The following is a 12,522-nucleotide window of genomic DNA, read 5'->3' on the forward strand; positions in this document are numbered from 1 at the left end:
GTGGAAAGAGAATTGTCCAGTTTAGGTGAATCCTTCACCATTTTACTCAAAAAAATGCATGTTCATAATTTTAGGTCAGCTTGAGCTTTCTTATGAAAATACAGTTGCTATTGCTATGTATTAAAAGGTTAACTAAAATGCTTTTATTTAGAGTGCTGCTGATGACTCAGAAGCAAAGAGCAATGAACTGACAGGAGCGGTAGAAGAGCTGCACAAGCTCCTGAAGGAAGCAGGTGAAGGTAAGCTGTGAGTGAAAAATGGCAAATGGAACAGAACAGTTACGCTCCTTTGTGACTACCTTGATGCATTGAGAAATAGCTGTTGAGCGTTTATGAAAGGAACTTTGTTAGGCTTTTGGGATGGTGGAAACATAATCACTTTGTAACAAAAATTCTATGTGACTAATTGAAATTACTTGGATTTGTTGGGGGGAGAAACTATCTACAAATATACCTGGAATTTTACTTTGGATTTTGATGAGAAGATCTAATTTTGCAAGATTTGCACTGGTGAGGCCGCACCTCGAATGCTGTGTTCGGGTTTGGCCCCTCACTACAAGAAAGACATTGAGGTGCTGGAGCGTGTCCGGAGAAGGGCGACGGAGCTGGTGAGGGGTCTGGAGCACAAAAGTCTGATGAGGAGCAGCTGAGGGAACTGGGGTTGTTCAGTCTGGAGAAGAGGAGGCTGAGGGGAGACCTCATCACTCTCTACAACTACCTGAAAGGGGGTTGTGGTGACGTGGGTGCTGGTCTCTTCTCCCAAGTGACAAGTGATAGGACAAGAGGAAATGGCCTCATGTTGCGCCAGGGGAGGTTTAGGCTGGGTATTAGGAAAAATGTCTTTCCTGAGAGGGTGGTGAAGCACTGGAAGAGGCTGCCCAGGGAGGTGGTGGAGTCACCATCCCTGGAGGCGTTCAAGGAACGTGTGGACGTGGCACTGCGGGACATGGTTTAATGGGCATGGTGGCGTTGGGTTGGTGGTTGGACTTGATGATCTTACAGGCCTTTTCCAACCTTAATGATTCTGTGAAGATACGTCTTCATTTTAGTTTCTCGGTTTAGATTTCTTTTCACTGATAAAAGGACAGTTCATATTTTAGCCCTCTTCTAAGCAAAGGTGATAGGCAGCAGTTCATGCTTCTGCCATGCTCCTGTATTTTCTTATCAGCATAAGCTTCTGCAGATCCTATAAAGTTAAAACTAAAATTTGAGGTACATATGCAAATATTGGTCTTTTTAAAAGAAAAAAATAAAAACAACCGCAACACAACAAACTGCTTGTCTGATTTAATTTTAGCTAATAAAGCAACCCAGGAGCATTTGGCTGAGGTGGAAGAGTCAAAAGCTGTAATGGAAAAAGAACTGAGAGAGAAGATCAGTAAACTGGAAAAGGAGCTGGAGAATGCTAATGATTTACTCTCTGCTACAAAGCGTAAAGGTAGGGGTCACATTGGGAACTAAAATACCTAAAGCCTCAGGCTTTCTATTGTAAGTAGTCTCAGCATGAGAATACTGTGCTGAATTTCTATAGGAAGTAAATGCTTTAATCTTAATTCATCTTTAGTAATTTCTAATCATGAATTTTAGAAGCTTTTTCATGTATTTATATGAAAATATACTTCATACATGTATATATAAAAAGTATATTTTTTTCCCCACCAGAAAATGCGTTTCTATCAAAATGTTTTTGAAGTTCTTCTGTTAATCTGATTTACCTTTTCAAAGAAAAGGGAGAGGAAACATTCCCTTAAGGCTGAATCATCATGCTTTTAATGGTTTTCTGGAGAGGGGAGCAGGGTTGATAAACTACTCTTATTTTCCTCTAAAAAAAAAAAAAAAAAAAGAATTGAAAACAAACCTCTGTCCTTAAATTTCTATTTAACATTAGATCTTGCTCAATATTCACTGTTCTAGTTCTGTCATTTTTTTTGTTAACAGTCTGTTTGCTACATATAGGTAATTTTCAAAGGAAAGAGAGAGCAGGAAGGAACAGAGAGATGTGATGTATATTTGCTATCTCCCTATGTTAATTTAATGAAATTAAACAAATGCTTTGCCACTCTAAACCTCCTGCAGTGTGCTAAGAAATCTGATGTTAAGCTTTGCTCCAGCTATTTCAATTGCTTACGTTCAGAAATTATCTAAACTTTAAGAGTCTAATAGCAAAAGCTTTTCAGCATTTCAAATTAAACTAGTCAGAGACCTTCATAATGTATGACATGGAATATTGTATATAATACCAGTCACTTGCACATGTGTATGTATAATATAGGTTACAGAAAACTCTTAGACTAGCAACTTTAAGGATTTAAAATAGTAATTTAAAAATACAGTAGTTATAAAGCACAAAGATGTGTGAAGACATTCTTTATATTAATAAAGAATATTTATGATGCGAATTATTGCAGCTTTTTAATGGTAATTGGTGGGATTATGTCTTCAGGAGCCATATTGTCTGAGGAGGAACTGGCAGCTATGTCTCCCACTGCTGCAGCAGTAGCTAAAGTAGTGAAGCCTGGAATGAAATTAACTGAGGTAAGCGAGAAGAAACTCTTCAATTTCAAGGCCCTTGAAATGCCAACAGAAATATGTTAATAATATAAAGGTGCAGGCATCATTCACTGTTTTGGACTTGGTATAATGCTTGACTGAAGTCAATGAAATCTTTTCATGCATTTGAGGCAGACTTTACTAGCTAAGTTATTGGGATTTTTTTCAACATACCTTACAGTTTTTGTTTAGTAGATGAAAACATTTGTACGGTCTTTTGGTTCTTTTTCTGAAATTTTTTTTTTATGTACATAAACGTAGTTTCTGTATGCATTTTTGGCAGGAGCTTTTTTTCTCCCCCCCTTATTTACATAAATTTTTAATCTGTATGGCGCATTTGGCTTATACTTGCAGAAAAAAAATAACGTAATGCTAGGTCATACATATTCTAGGGGTTTGTTACACTTTTATTTATGCAATTATTATTTTCATTTTGTTTGTTATTGCTCATTCTGTCCAGCCATTAAATCACTTTCTTCTGTGCTTGTTGCTTTCTTTTGTGATACTAGTTTTGATATTTCTGTTGTCTTAAACTTGCTTGAGATTTGTCCATTTTATATAGAATTCTTTTATTGCATGCAGTTGCACTATAGAAGTTTGCCTTTTTTAAATTAATAGGGATAACTGCTTTGCCATGGTATGAGTCCTAAAAACACATTTGTTTAGAAATCCAACATGTTTCTCTGAATTAATTAGTTTAGAATTGTATAAAATTATTCCACCTTAAGGTATGAATGATGTAATTACCAGTGGTTCTTTGATACATCTGGACAGACATACTAAATAAAAAAAAACCAAACCAAAACAAAAACAAAAACCAAACCAGAAGCAAACCAAAAAATCTTTTGTTGCAGCTGTACAACGCATATGTAGAAACTCAGGATCAGTTGCTTTTGGAAAAGCTGGAGAATAAGAGAATCAATAAATATTTGGATGAAATAGTGCAGGAAGTAGAAGCCAAAGCACCAATCTTAAAACGTCAGCGTGAAGAATTTGAGCGTTCCCAAAAAGCTGTTGCTAGTCTGTCTGCAAAGCTTGAACAAGCTATGAAGGTCAGTATAAAACAAAAGAGTATGTAAAATTATGCAAAAATGGATTTTTTTAATTCCTTAATCCTAAATACCATTAGTAAATGTATAAAATGGATCTTTTAGTCAACTTTTATTGTGGGAAAATATCTGTTGAACTTTCTAGCTTGCGATTTATTGGACTGTATGCAGTATTTTACAGAAAACATTTTTCAGAGTTTTTTACAGTAAAGGCTGTAAATGTGGTGGCTTACAATGTCTAATTTTCTGAGAGAATAGAATTGTTTATAATTGTCTGTTCAAAGAGGTAAAATTGGACGTTGGTGCCCACTTCCCATTAATTTTAATACATGCACTAATGCAGCATGAAAGAGCATGGCTTTTGATTCTAGATATGTGGAGTTTAACCTTTGGAGTGTAACTTTAAAGAAGTAAAGCGCAGTTTGATTCACAAGGCATGTCTCTCTAAATTACGTTATCTCTCTGGAAAGAAATGAGTCCGAGTTTAATTGCGATGTGTTTCTTAACGTTTGTGTGCTTGCAGGAAATCCAACGATTGCAGGAGGATGCTGATAAAGCCAATAAGCATGCCTCTTTGCTTGAAAGAGAAAACCAGAGACTGGAAATACAAGTAAAAGACCTTTCACAGCAGGTAGAACAAATGTTGCTATGTTTAAATGTACTGTTCGCAATGTATTTATTAATATGGTGCTGTATTTCTGAAGTTTACTTGGAAGTTGTGTTCAGCCACAGTCATGTACACTTTGGTTGTCACAAGAGCCTTAGTGATGTTAAAAGCTTCTCCTTAGAACAATTTACATCTCTGCTTACAAAATTAGAATGGGGTTAGCTGGATAGGAGTGATGCTGCTTTAGGAAAATATTGTTAAATATCTAATGTGGAAAACTCGTATATATAACTTCGTTGTTTGTTTGATTGGAATGTCCTGTGATCTGTTTGCAGAACTGAACACAGAATATCTACTTCTGATTTTGATGTGGTTTCCTTTTGTCGAACTGTTTTTTCGATACTGTCATTTCATACAACTTTTAATTGATTGTTATAGTTTGTATGTTGTGGGAAAAAAATTACTTAATTTCCAAGTACTTTATTTCTCACATACTGTTTTTCAGAGCAAACTTTTGGATGTGTGCAAGTCTTATGCTAGAATGTTCTCTTTCAGATTCGTGTGCTTTTAATGGAACTTGAAGAGGCTAGAGGCAATCATGTGATTCGTGATGAAGAAGTGAGCTCTGCTGACATCAGTAGCTCTTCTGAAGTGATATCGCAACACCTAGTCTCTTACAGAAATATTGAAGAGCTTCAGCAGCAGAATCAGCGTCTCTTGGTGGCTCTTCGGGAGCTGGGAGAGGCTAGAGAAAAAGAGGAGCAAGAAACAACGTCATCTAAGTAAATTACCTGTTCCTTCTAGTAAACTGTTTATATTAGTAGTAACGGGGATTTGTTCAAACACTTCAGTTTTTTGCTTCTGATGGTTATTAATTGTGTTCATGTGCATATATAAGTGCGCATATGCTCATGAGCGCCTATGTAATTCATAAAGGCAAATTGTTATTAAGAAACATTATCTTCAGTTTTAGATTAAAATGACTTTATAGCTATATATCTTGTAATAGGTCCTCTCATCAAAATCTGAAGTAAAAGTAATTGTCAGTCTTTTAGTGAATGTGATTTCACACAACAGAGCTGTTTTTTGAAAAAGATAAGTTTTCATGCGCTGAACAAAAAAATTGGATGTGTACATATCTAATTCACTAGCTGTAAAGCCCACACGTAATGTAATTCTGTATTAAAAGTTCTTAGCCTGATTCTCTGTTCATGCTACTGACTCTTCTTTGAAGTTATTTGCATGAATAGAATTACCTCTGTTCTGCTTCCCGTGGAAAAGGCCTGCTGTCTTTGCCATCTACAAAATGGCAAACCCAAAGGCTTCCTATAAGTTTGCTCAAAACCCTCAGTGGTGCTTAACTTTCAAAGATGTAATAAATGTACATTGAAGGACTTGTGATAAAATGTAAGGGTTGTGTCATCTTGATATGCCTCTCTGCGTGTGTTACTGAAAACAACTGTTGTTGGTTTCAGAATTTCTGAGCTTCAGAGTCAGCTTGAGGAAGCTCTGAATGAGCTAGAAAAACTGCGTGAATCACGTCACCATCAGTTGCAGCTTGTTGAGTCTATAGTTCGTCAGCGTGATATGTTCCGCATATTGCTGGCACAGACCACAGGAGCTATCATTCCTTTGCAAGGTAAGCTTCATATTTCTGCACCATCAAAAAAAAAAAAAAAAGTCATTTGTTACGAGTTTTCAGTAATGGTGCTGTACTGGTGCTAGTAACTTCTCTTAATCTGGTATTCAACTTTTACTCGCTGGAGAACCCATGAATTCAGATTTAGACACATGGTTTTATATTTACAGTGTAATAACTTGCTATATAATGACTAATGTGTGGTGGTGACTACGTGTGTTTGGTAGCATATTGTAGGTATAAAGAATGAGTTGCTCAGGAGAGCCCTAGACTTTCCTAGCAATACAGTATTGGGTTTAGCCGTATTTCGGTGTGGTTATATGATCTTCTGCTTTGGCAAGCATTGATTCAGTTGTTGCCTTTAAAATTCCCTTCATCTTTTTCTAGCTTCAGGTATATTACCAGAGGAGATTTCTCTTACATCTACTCCAAAGCGCCCGAATTTACCTCAAGCCATGTCAACTCCTGCTCCAGTGTCAATGACTGAGTCAGTGGAGACTGTGGAGGCTAAGGCTGCACTTAAGCAGGTATATTTTTCAAAACACTGTAGAAAGCTATCACTATTTATTTTTACTCTTGCAAACACTTTATGTCTGTTCTTTGATGTAGTTGCAGGAAGTTTTTGAGAACTATAAAAAAGAAAAGGCAGAGAATGACAAGTTGTTGAATGAACAAAACGAAAAGCTTCAGGAGCAGGTCACAGACTTGAGGTCACAAAATGCAAAGATATCCACACAGCTGGAGTTTGCCTCCAAACGGTAAATCAGCTATTTAATTTCATTGTCTTATGTACGTGTTCTCTGTCAGTAGAATCATGTTGACTGCTTGATATAATTTCCTCAGGAAGAGTTGCCAGTTAAACATTAATATTGTCTACTCTGTTAAAGAACACAAAGGAAATAGTGAAGGTGGGATCAAGAATGTGCCTTCTAGTTGAGTGAGCCACATATGTGAAAACTGACGAACAAGAACGTGAAACGTATAGCTGTGTACATACACGTCTTGCAATTAAACTCAGGCAATTTAATGTGGCAAACATTTACTTTGCTTTGTTGTTCCATGTGAAGTTACGAAATGCTGCAGGATAACGTTGAAGGCTATCGTCGAGAAATAACTTCTCTGCATGAAAGAACCCAGAAACTCACAGCAACGACTCAGAAGCAAGAGCAGATAATTAACACTATGACTCAAGACCTCAGGGGAGCTAATGAAAAACTGGCAGTGGCAGAGGTTAGTAATACAGTGCATTGTACTCCTAGATATTCCGAGGTAGCACAAGAGTTTTTCTTACAGTTGTCTTGAAAGCTGTCAGAACTTGAATGTGTGGCTTTTTGAGTGCATCAGCTATTAAATTTGTGAAAGCTTGTGTGCATGTATATTTAGTGCGTACATTTGTAACGTTCCGCAAAATATCTCAAGTACTGGGTGAAGATGGAACAACATTCCAAAGGTGTTTCAATTCACAGGGAAAACAGAATGCTATTAGTCAAACAGTTGTGTTCTTACTGTTCTTGGCTGAATTTGCATGAATTTTAATTTACAATATATAATGTTAAAAGCTTTTTTTTAAAAATAGCTTGTAACTGACCATAAAAATAATATTGTCCAAATTAAAATTCATGGACAGCTTTGAGATTGATAACAAAGTTCTTGTTGTTTGCTGTCTTAAAGGTGAGAGCAGAAAACTTAAAAAAAGAGAAAGATATCTTGAAGATGTCAGATGTGCGTTTGACTCAGCAACGTGAGTCTTTATTAGTTGAACAAAGAGGACAGAACTTGCTGCTTACTAATTTGCGAACTATCCAGGTATGTGGTATTACTCGTACGTCCAAGTGTGATCTGTCTTTCAGAGTTTTCAATAAATACCCATCAAAATCGACTTCAGCAGTCATGGGATTGGGTCTTAAAGTGGAATTTATTTATTTTTTTGGTTACAAATTGACACTGAACATAAAATACTTGAGCAGCTTGTTCAAGCAAGTTTGTTATTTCTGTCCTAAATTACGATACTCTGTTAGTTACATGGGCAAAGTCGTGAGAATTTTGAGTCGGTGAGAAGGGTGGAAGGTGGTGGAACCAAAACACATGAAACAAAGTGAAAAGAAAAAATCTATATGTTAATTTTTATGATAGCAAAATTTACCAGTGCCTGCCTTGGTAGTTTATTTTCCTATTGTTTTAAGGTATATTTACTGTGATACTTTTAGATTTTCTATTATAAGGTATATTGACTGTTAGAGCATGAATATTTAAGGTGGCACGTTTTGTCGTGGGACTGAATTCTATTTCTGTGCTAGATCTTCGGGGTTTTTTAATCTCTGGAATTAGACTGCATAGATAATAGTTGTTCTTCTAATAATACTTATTGTATCATTATTATTAAAAAATCTTTCAAAACTAAGTCATACATTGTAAGTGCTACTTTTCATAATTTCCTGTATCTACCTATAATTGTTTGCTCCCTGCAGTAATTATTTTGTGGATGGGAGAAGTGTTGTGACAACTTTGTATGAAGCGCTGCCGTAATTCAGAAGAAAATTATTAAAATGTATTGTAAGCATAGTGCATTATGCTCTTTTATCAGGGAATACTGGAGAGGTCTGAGACAGAAACAAAACAAAGACTCAATAATCAGATAGAAAAGCTAGAGCGTGAGATATCTCAGCTAAAGAAGAAACTAGAAAGTGAGGTGGAACAAAGACATTCCCTTACTAAAAATCAAGAGGTAAGTATAATTATAAATATGCTAAACTTGTTTTAGTGAAAATAAAGCTGCAGTTGCATGGCTTCTGTGAGCTTACAGTGCATTGTTTTTCATATGTGAAATTTATAAACATATTTGGTCTTTGTGCCATTTGTGAATAATTACGAGTTCAAGAACCTTGTGTTTTCAGGTTCATATCCTGGATCTTAAGAGGCAACTTGAGACTGAGACAAACCGTCACATTAACACAAAGGAACTTTTAAAGAATGCCCAGAAAGAAGCTGCGATGTTGAAACAGCAGCTTAATAATACAGAGGCACAGCTAGCATCTCAGTCATCACAGAGGGCTCCAGGGAAAGGTAAGATGTTTTTCTACATTGAATTTCTCTTTTATGTTAAACGTTGCCATCTGCAGAATGGTAAAATTCATAGCAATTCAGAATTAGGAGGACGGTACACTAAATAATAAACCTCTTCATTATTGCGATCACATATTCAAACAAATGATAACCAGGATGACTTGCTGAAGTAAAATTAACGTCTAAGCAGTCTTTGACAAAGGGGAAAAATAAAACCAAACTTAGTAAAGGATCCCGTTTATTTTTATTTGAAAGAACTAAAGTCTTTTAGGTTACTTATTTTTAAATAGCCTTTTTTTTTTGTCTGAATCAACAATGTTTATTGTAAGCCACTATTTTGGTTAGGGCTGACAATTTTATTTAGGGAAGCTTTGTAAGGGTGATTGTTTTTTCCATGTTATTGTCCTAAAAAGACTTCAGGTTTTCAATAGAACAGTGGTTTAAAAAACTGAATTAAACTTCATCTGTTAATGAATGTCTTTTAATATTATAGGTCAGCCTAGTACAAACGAAGATGTGGATGATCTTGTAAGTCGACTAAGACAAGCTGATGAGCAAGTTAATGACCTGAGAGAAAGACTCAAGACTAGTTCTAGTAATGTGGAACAGTACAGGGCCATGGTTCTTAGTCTAGAGGAATCCCTTAATAAGGAAAAACAGGTAAGTGGTTACCACTGTTTATTAGAGCAAAACCAGAAACAAAATGAAAGGTTTTTAGGGCTGGGGGGTTTTTTGTGTACTGTAGTCTATAGGATTATGGGAGAAATTACAAAAAAACCCTACAGTTAGTTTGGAAGACATTAAAATATAATGTAGTAAGACAATATTTTATACAATTTTATTAAAAACACTTTTAATCATGGAAATTCTAAACCTTTTTGTAGCACATTTTTAAAATGTCGAATTGTAAAGCTGTACTCTGACAATGTCTTCCTTCGAAAGAGGGGAATTGACTTTTAAAACCTCTTCCTTATAACCCTGTGATCAATGACTAAAAATATTCATTAGCTCTCAATCAAAAGCAGTTAAATTCACACCTTCTGCATCTTCAGTGATGCAAAAGACCACTCTGTATGTGGTATTCATGGGAAAAGCTTAAGAACGACCTTCCAGTCTGTCATATACCCCACCATGTTCATAGCGTACGAAGCCTGTTCTTCCAAGATGTTCAGCATATCAAAATAAGATAGATTAGGGAAACAGAATTCTCATTTTCTACTGAAGTTACAGCATCCAGTGGGCGATGGAGTGCTGTTTGTCTAGTATCCAAGTTCTCTGCCTGTCTGTGTTCTGTTACTGTAAAAACTTCATTGTAGCTTAATACACTTTAACAATATTGCAGATTCTAGTGTGTAATAAAAAGATATGCTGGCTACTGCACACTTGAGTGCAGTCACCTATAACTTTTCTTAATGTACTTCATGAGGTATTGCAGCTTTAAAGCAAAACAGAAGAAAAAAGAAATTTTCAATGCTATTTGTAATTTTCCACATTTTCAGTGTTGTTCTAAATGAGATGCTGAGAATACCTATTCTGCCTTTAAATTGTTAATAAAGTACTGGTTTCACATGAGAATACTGTATTTAAAGGGAAAAAAAATTATCTTTTATGATGGATTTTAATGCAGGTGACAGAGGAAGTTCGTGCAACAGTTGAAGCTCGTCTGAAGGAGTCTTCAGAGTATCAAGCACAGCTGGAAAAGAAGCTGATGGAGTCAGAGAAAGAAAAGCAAGAACTGCAAGAGGAGAAGCGTAAAGCTGTGGAGAATATGGAACAACAGGTATGCACTGAATGCCCCCTCCCTTAAATTCCCTTGTAGAGAGTCCACGAGAATGCGCTTTTACGTAAATCCCTAAACTTAATTTGTTTCCACAGTACAGTAGTGCCCAAAACTAAATCTTTTAGGATGTACAAAAGGCTAACTAAATTGGAGACGTTGCCAAACATGAGTAGTACATTAATCTTATCGCTTTGTTAGAGTGCTTGTGTGTTTAAAGCCGTCACTATCTTCCTGAACTTTGAGCACTGTTTGCAGAAAAACATGAGTAAAAGCCTTTGAGAAAGGTTTCAGAAAACCTTTTTTTGGAACATGAGCCAAGACCAAATTTGTATCATGCATGTATTTTAAAACCAGAGTGGTCTATGCCTTTATTTGTCTGGTTTATATTTGGGCTCTTATTGGGATTGAAAGAAACAAGGTTACTGCAACTAGAGTGACTGCAGGCCTGACTGAAAGAACAGCAATACATTTTTACCAGGAAAGATCTCTGTATATTAGTAAGTCAAAATCTTGAAAATATTTCTCTTTAGATTAAAATTAGTATTAAAAAACAAACAAACAAACCACCCTTTGGTTCTACATTATTTATGACTGTTTACATACAAAACCTTGCTGTGTTCAATACTCTGTAACATACTTTGCCATTTAGTCTTGGGGTGTGTTTTTTTTTGTTTTTGTTTTTTTTGTTGTTGTCCCCCCTGCCTCCAACACTATAGCTATCGGAACTAAAGAAGAGTCTGACAACCGTGCAATCAGAAGTTCAGGAAGCTCTTCAGAGAGCCAGCACAGCTCTAAGTAATGAACAACAAGCCAGACGTGACTGCCAGGAACAAGTATGTTTGTAGTATTTGTCTATTTTAGCCAGGGGTAGTAAACTTAATATTAGTTTTTCATTGTTTTTCAGTTGAACTTCAAATGTTTTTTTTAAAGGTAGTGTTGCTAATCAGAGACTTGTGGAGGCAAGAAAAGCACTATAAAAGCACGTTCTATATTTTGTGAACAGCTGCTTATTTAGTGCTTCATTCTTCTACCTGATCAAATTTTGTGGTAATATCAACTAAACTGACTTTGAATATAAAGTTGTGCTGCAAGCACAGCTTGTGTCATATTTAAAAAACAACAGGAGATGCAATAGATTACTGTTTCTAAGGTCTGTTTCATTATGTAAAAAAAATGATTGGGGAATATAATCAGCTGTTTTTAATTAATTGCTACCTCACTGTCCGGAGTGGGAATCAAAAAAGAAAACTGAACTCTCATAAGACAATGGGGAAAATGTCTTTCTAACCAAAAACATAACTGTCATCTTTTAAAACTGGGGCCATGTGATATTTAGCAGCACCTGATACGATAGTCTTATTACCAATGGTTTTTTGAAAAGAATCTACTTTTCCGCAAGTGAGAATTCCAGCAAAACTGATTGGTGTAAAGGATGTAGAAAAACTTTTGGCCGTTGTTTAATTCAACCCAAAATTTAATAGGCAGGCATTTCTATTTTTTTTTCAGCTAATATAATGACTGTAGTCTGTCCTTAGCTTTTTAACCTCATGCAGTAAATGTCTTTGCTCATTCACATGTAGAAGTAACCAGTGAATGTTCTTAGACTAGTACCTGCCTCTTATCCATGCAGAATCTACAGCAAGGGGTTTGACTGTAGAGTAACTGTAGAGAGTGTGTCCTCCTTCTAGCCACTCAAAGAAAATTATTTCAAATTCTAATTTTTCTTGAAAATAGTAATTTCTTTAAAGGAACCTTTCTAAGCCTATCTTTTTTTCTTTTTCTTTTTTTTCTTTTTTTTTTTTTTTTTTTGGTACTTGAGAATCACAAAGGTTTCG

General features: G+C 35.8%; 1 protein-coding gene across 1 annotated transcript in view; it reads left to right on the top strand.

Moving 5' to 3' along the window:
- TPR (translocated promoter region, nuclear basket protein) overlaps window positions 1-12,522 on the top strand; it is a 42,656-nt gene that overhangs the window by 7,703 nt on the left and 22,431 nt on the right. Inside the window, exons 9-24 of the mRNA XM_059822243.1 lie at window positions 152-239; window positions 1,297-1,437; window positions 2,443-2,534; window positions 3,404-3,601; window positions 4,122-4,229; window positions 4,761-4,987; window positions 5,681-5,844; window positions 6,232-6,371; window positions 6,454-6,602; window positions 6,912-7,074; window positions 7,516-7,650; window positions 8,429-8,569; window positions 8,739-8,907; window positions 9,401-9,567; window positions 10,535-10,687; window positions 11,404-11,520. Coding sequence (XP_059678226.1) covers window positions 152-239; window positions 1,297-1,437; window positions 2,443-2,534; window positions 3,404-3,601; window positions 4,122-4,229; window positions 4,761-4,987; window positions 5,681-5,844; window positions 6,232-6,371; window positions 6,454-6,602; window positions 6,912-7,074; window positions 7,516-7,650; window positions 8,429-8,569; window positions 8,739-8,907; window positions 9,401-9,567; window positions 10,535-10,687; window positions 11,404-11,520 — 2,352 coding nt within the window. The remainder of the gene's footprint in view (window positions 1-151; window positions 240-1,296; window positions 1,438-2,442; window positions 2,535-3,403; window positions 3,602-4,121; window positions 4,230-4,760; window positions 4,988-5,680; window positions 5,845-6,231; window positions 6,372-6,453; window positions 6,603-6,911; window positions 7,075-7,515; window positions 7,651-8,428; window positions 8,570-8,738; window positions 8,908-9,400; window positions 9,568-10,534; window positions 10,688-11,403; window positions 11,521-12,522) is intronic.

This window comes from Gavia stellata, chromosome 10, assembly GCF_030936135.1.
Source record: "Gavia stellata isolate bGavSte3 chromosome 10, bGavSte3.hap2, whole genome shotgun sequence".
Classification (NCBI taxonomy): domain Eukaryota; kingdom Metazoa; phylum Chordata; class Aves; order Gaviiformes; family Gaviidae; genus Gavia; species Gavia stellata.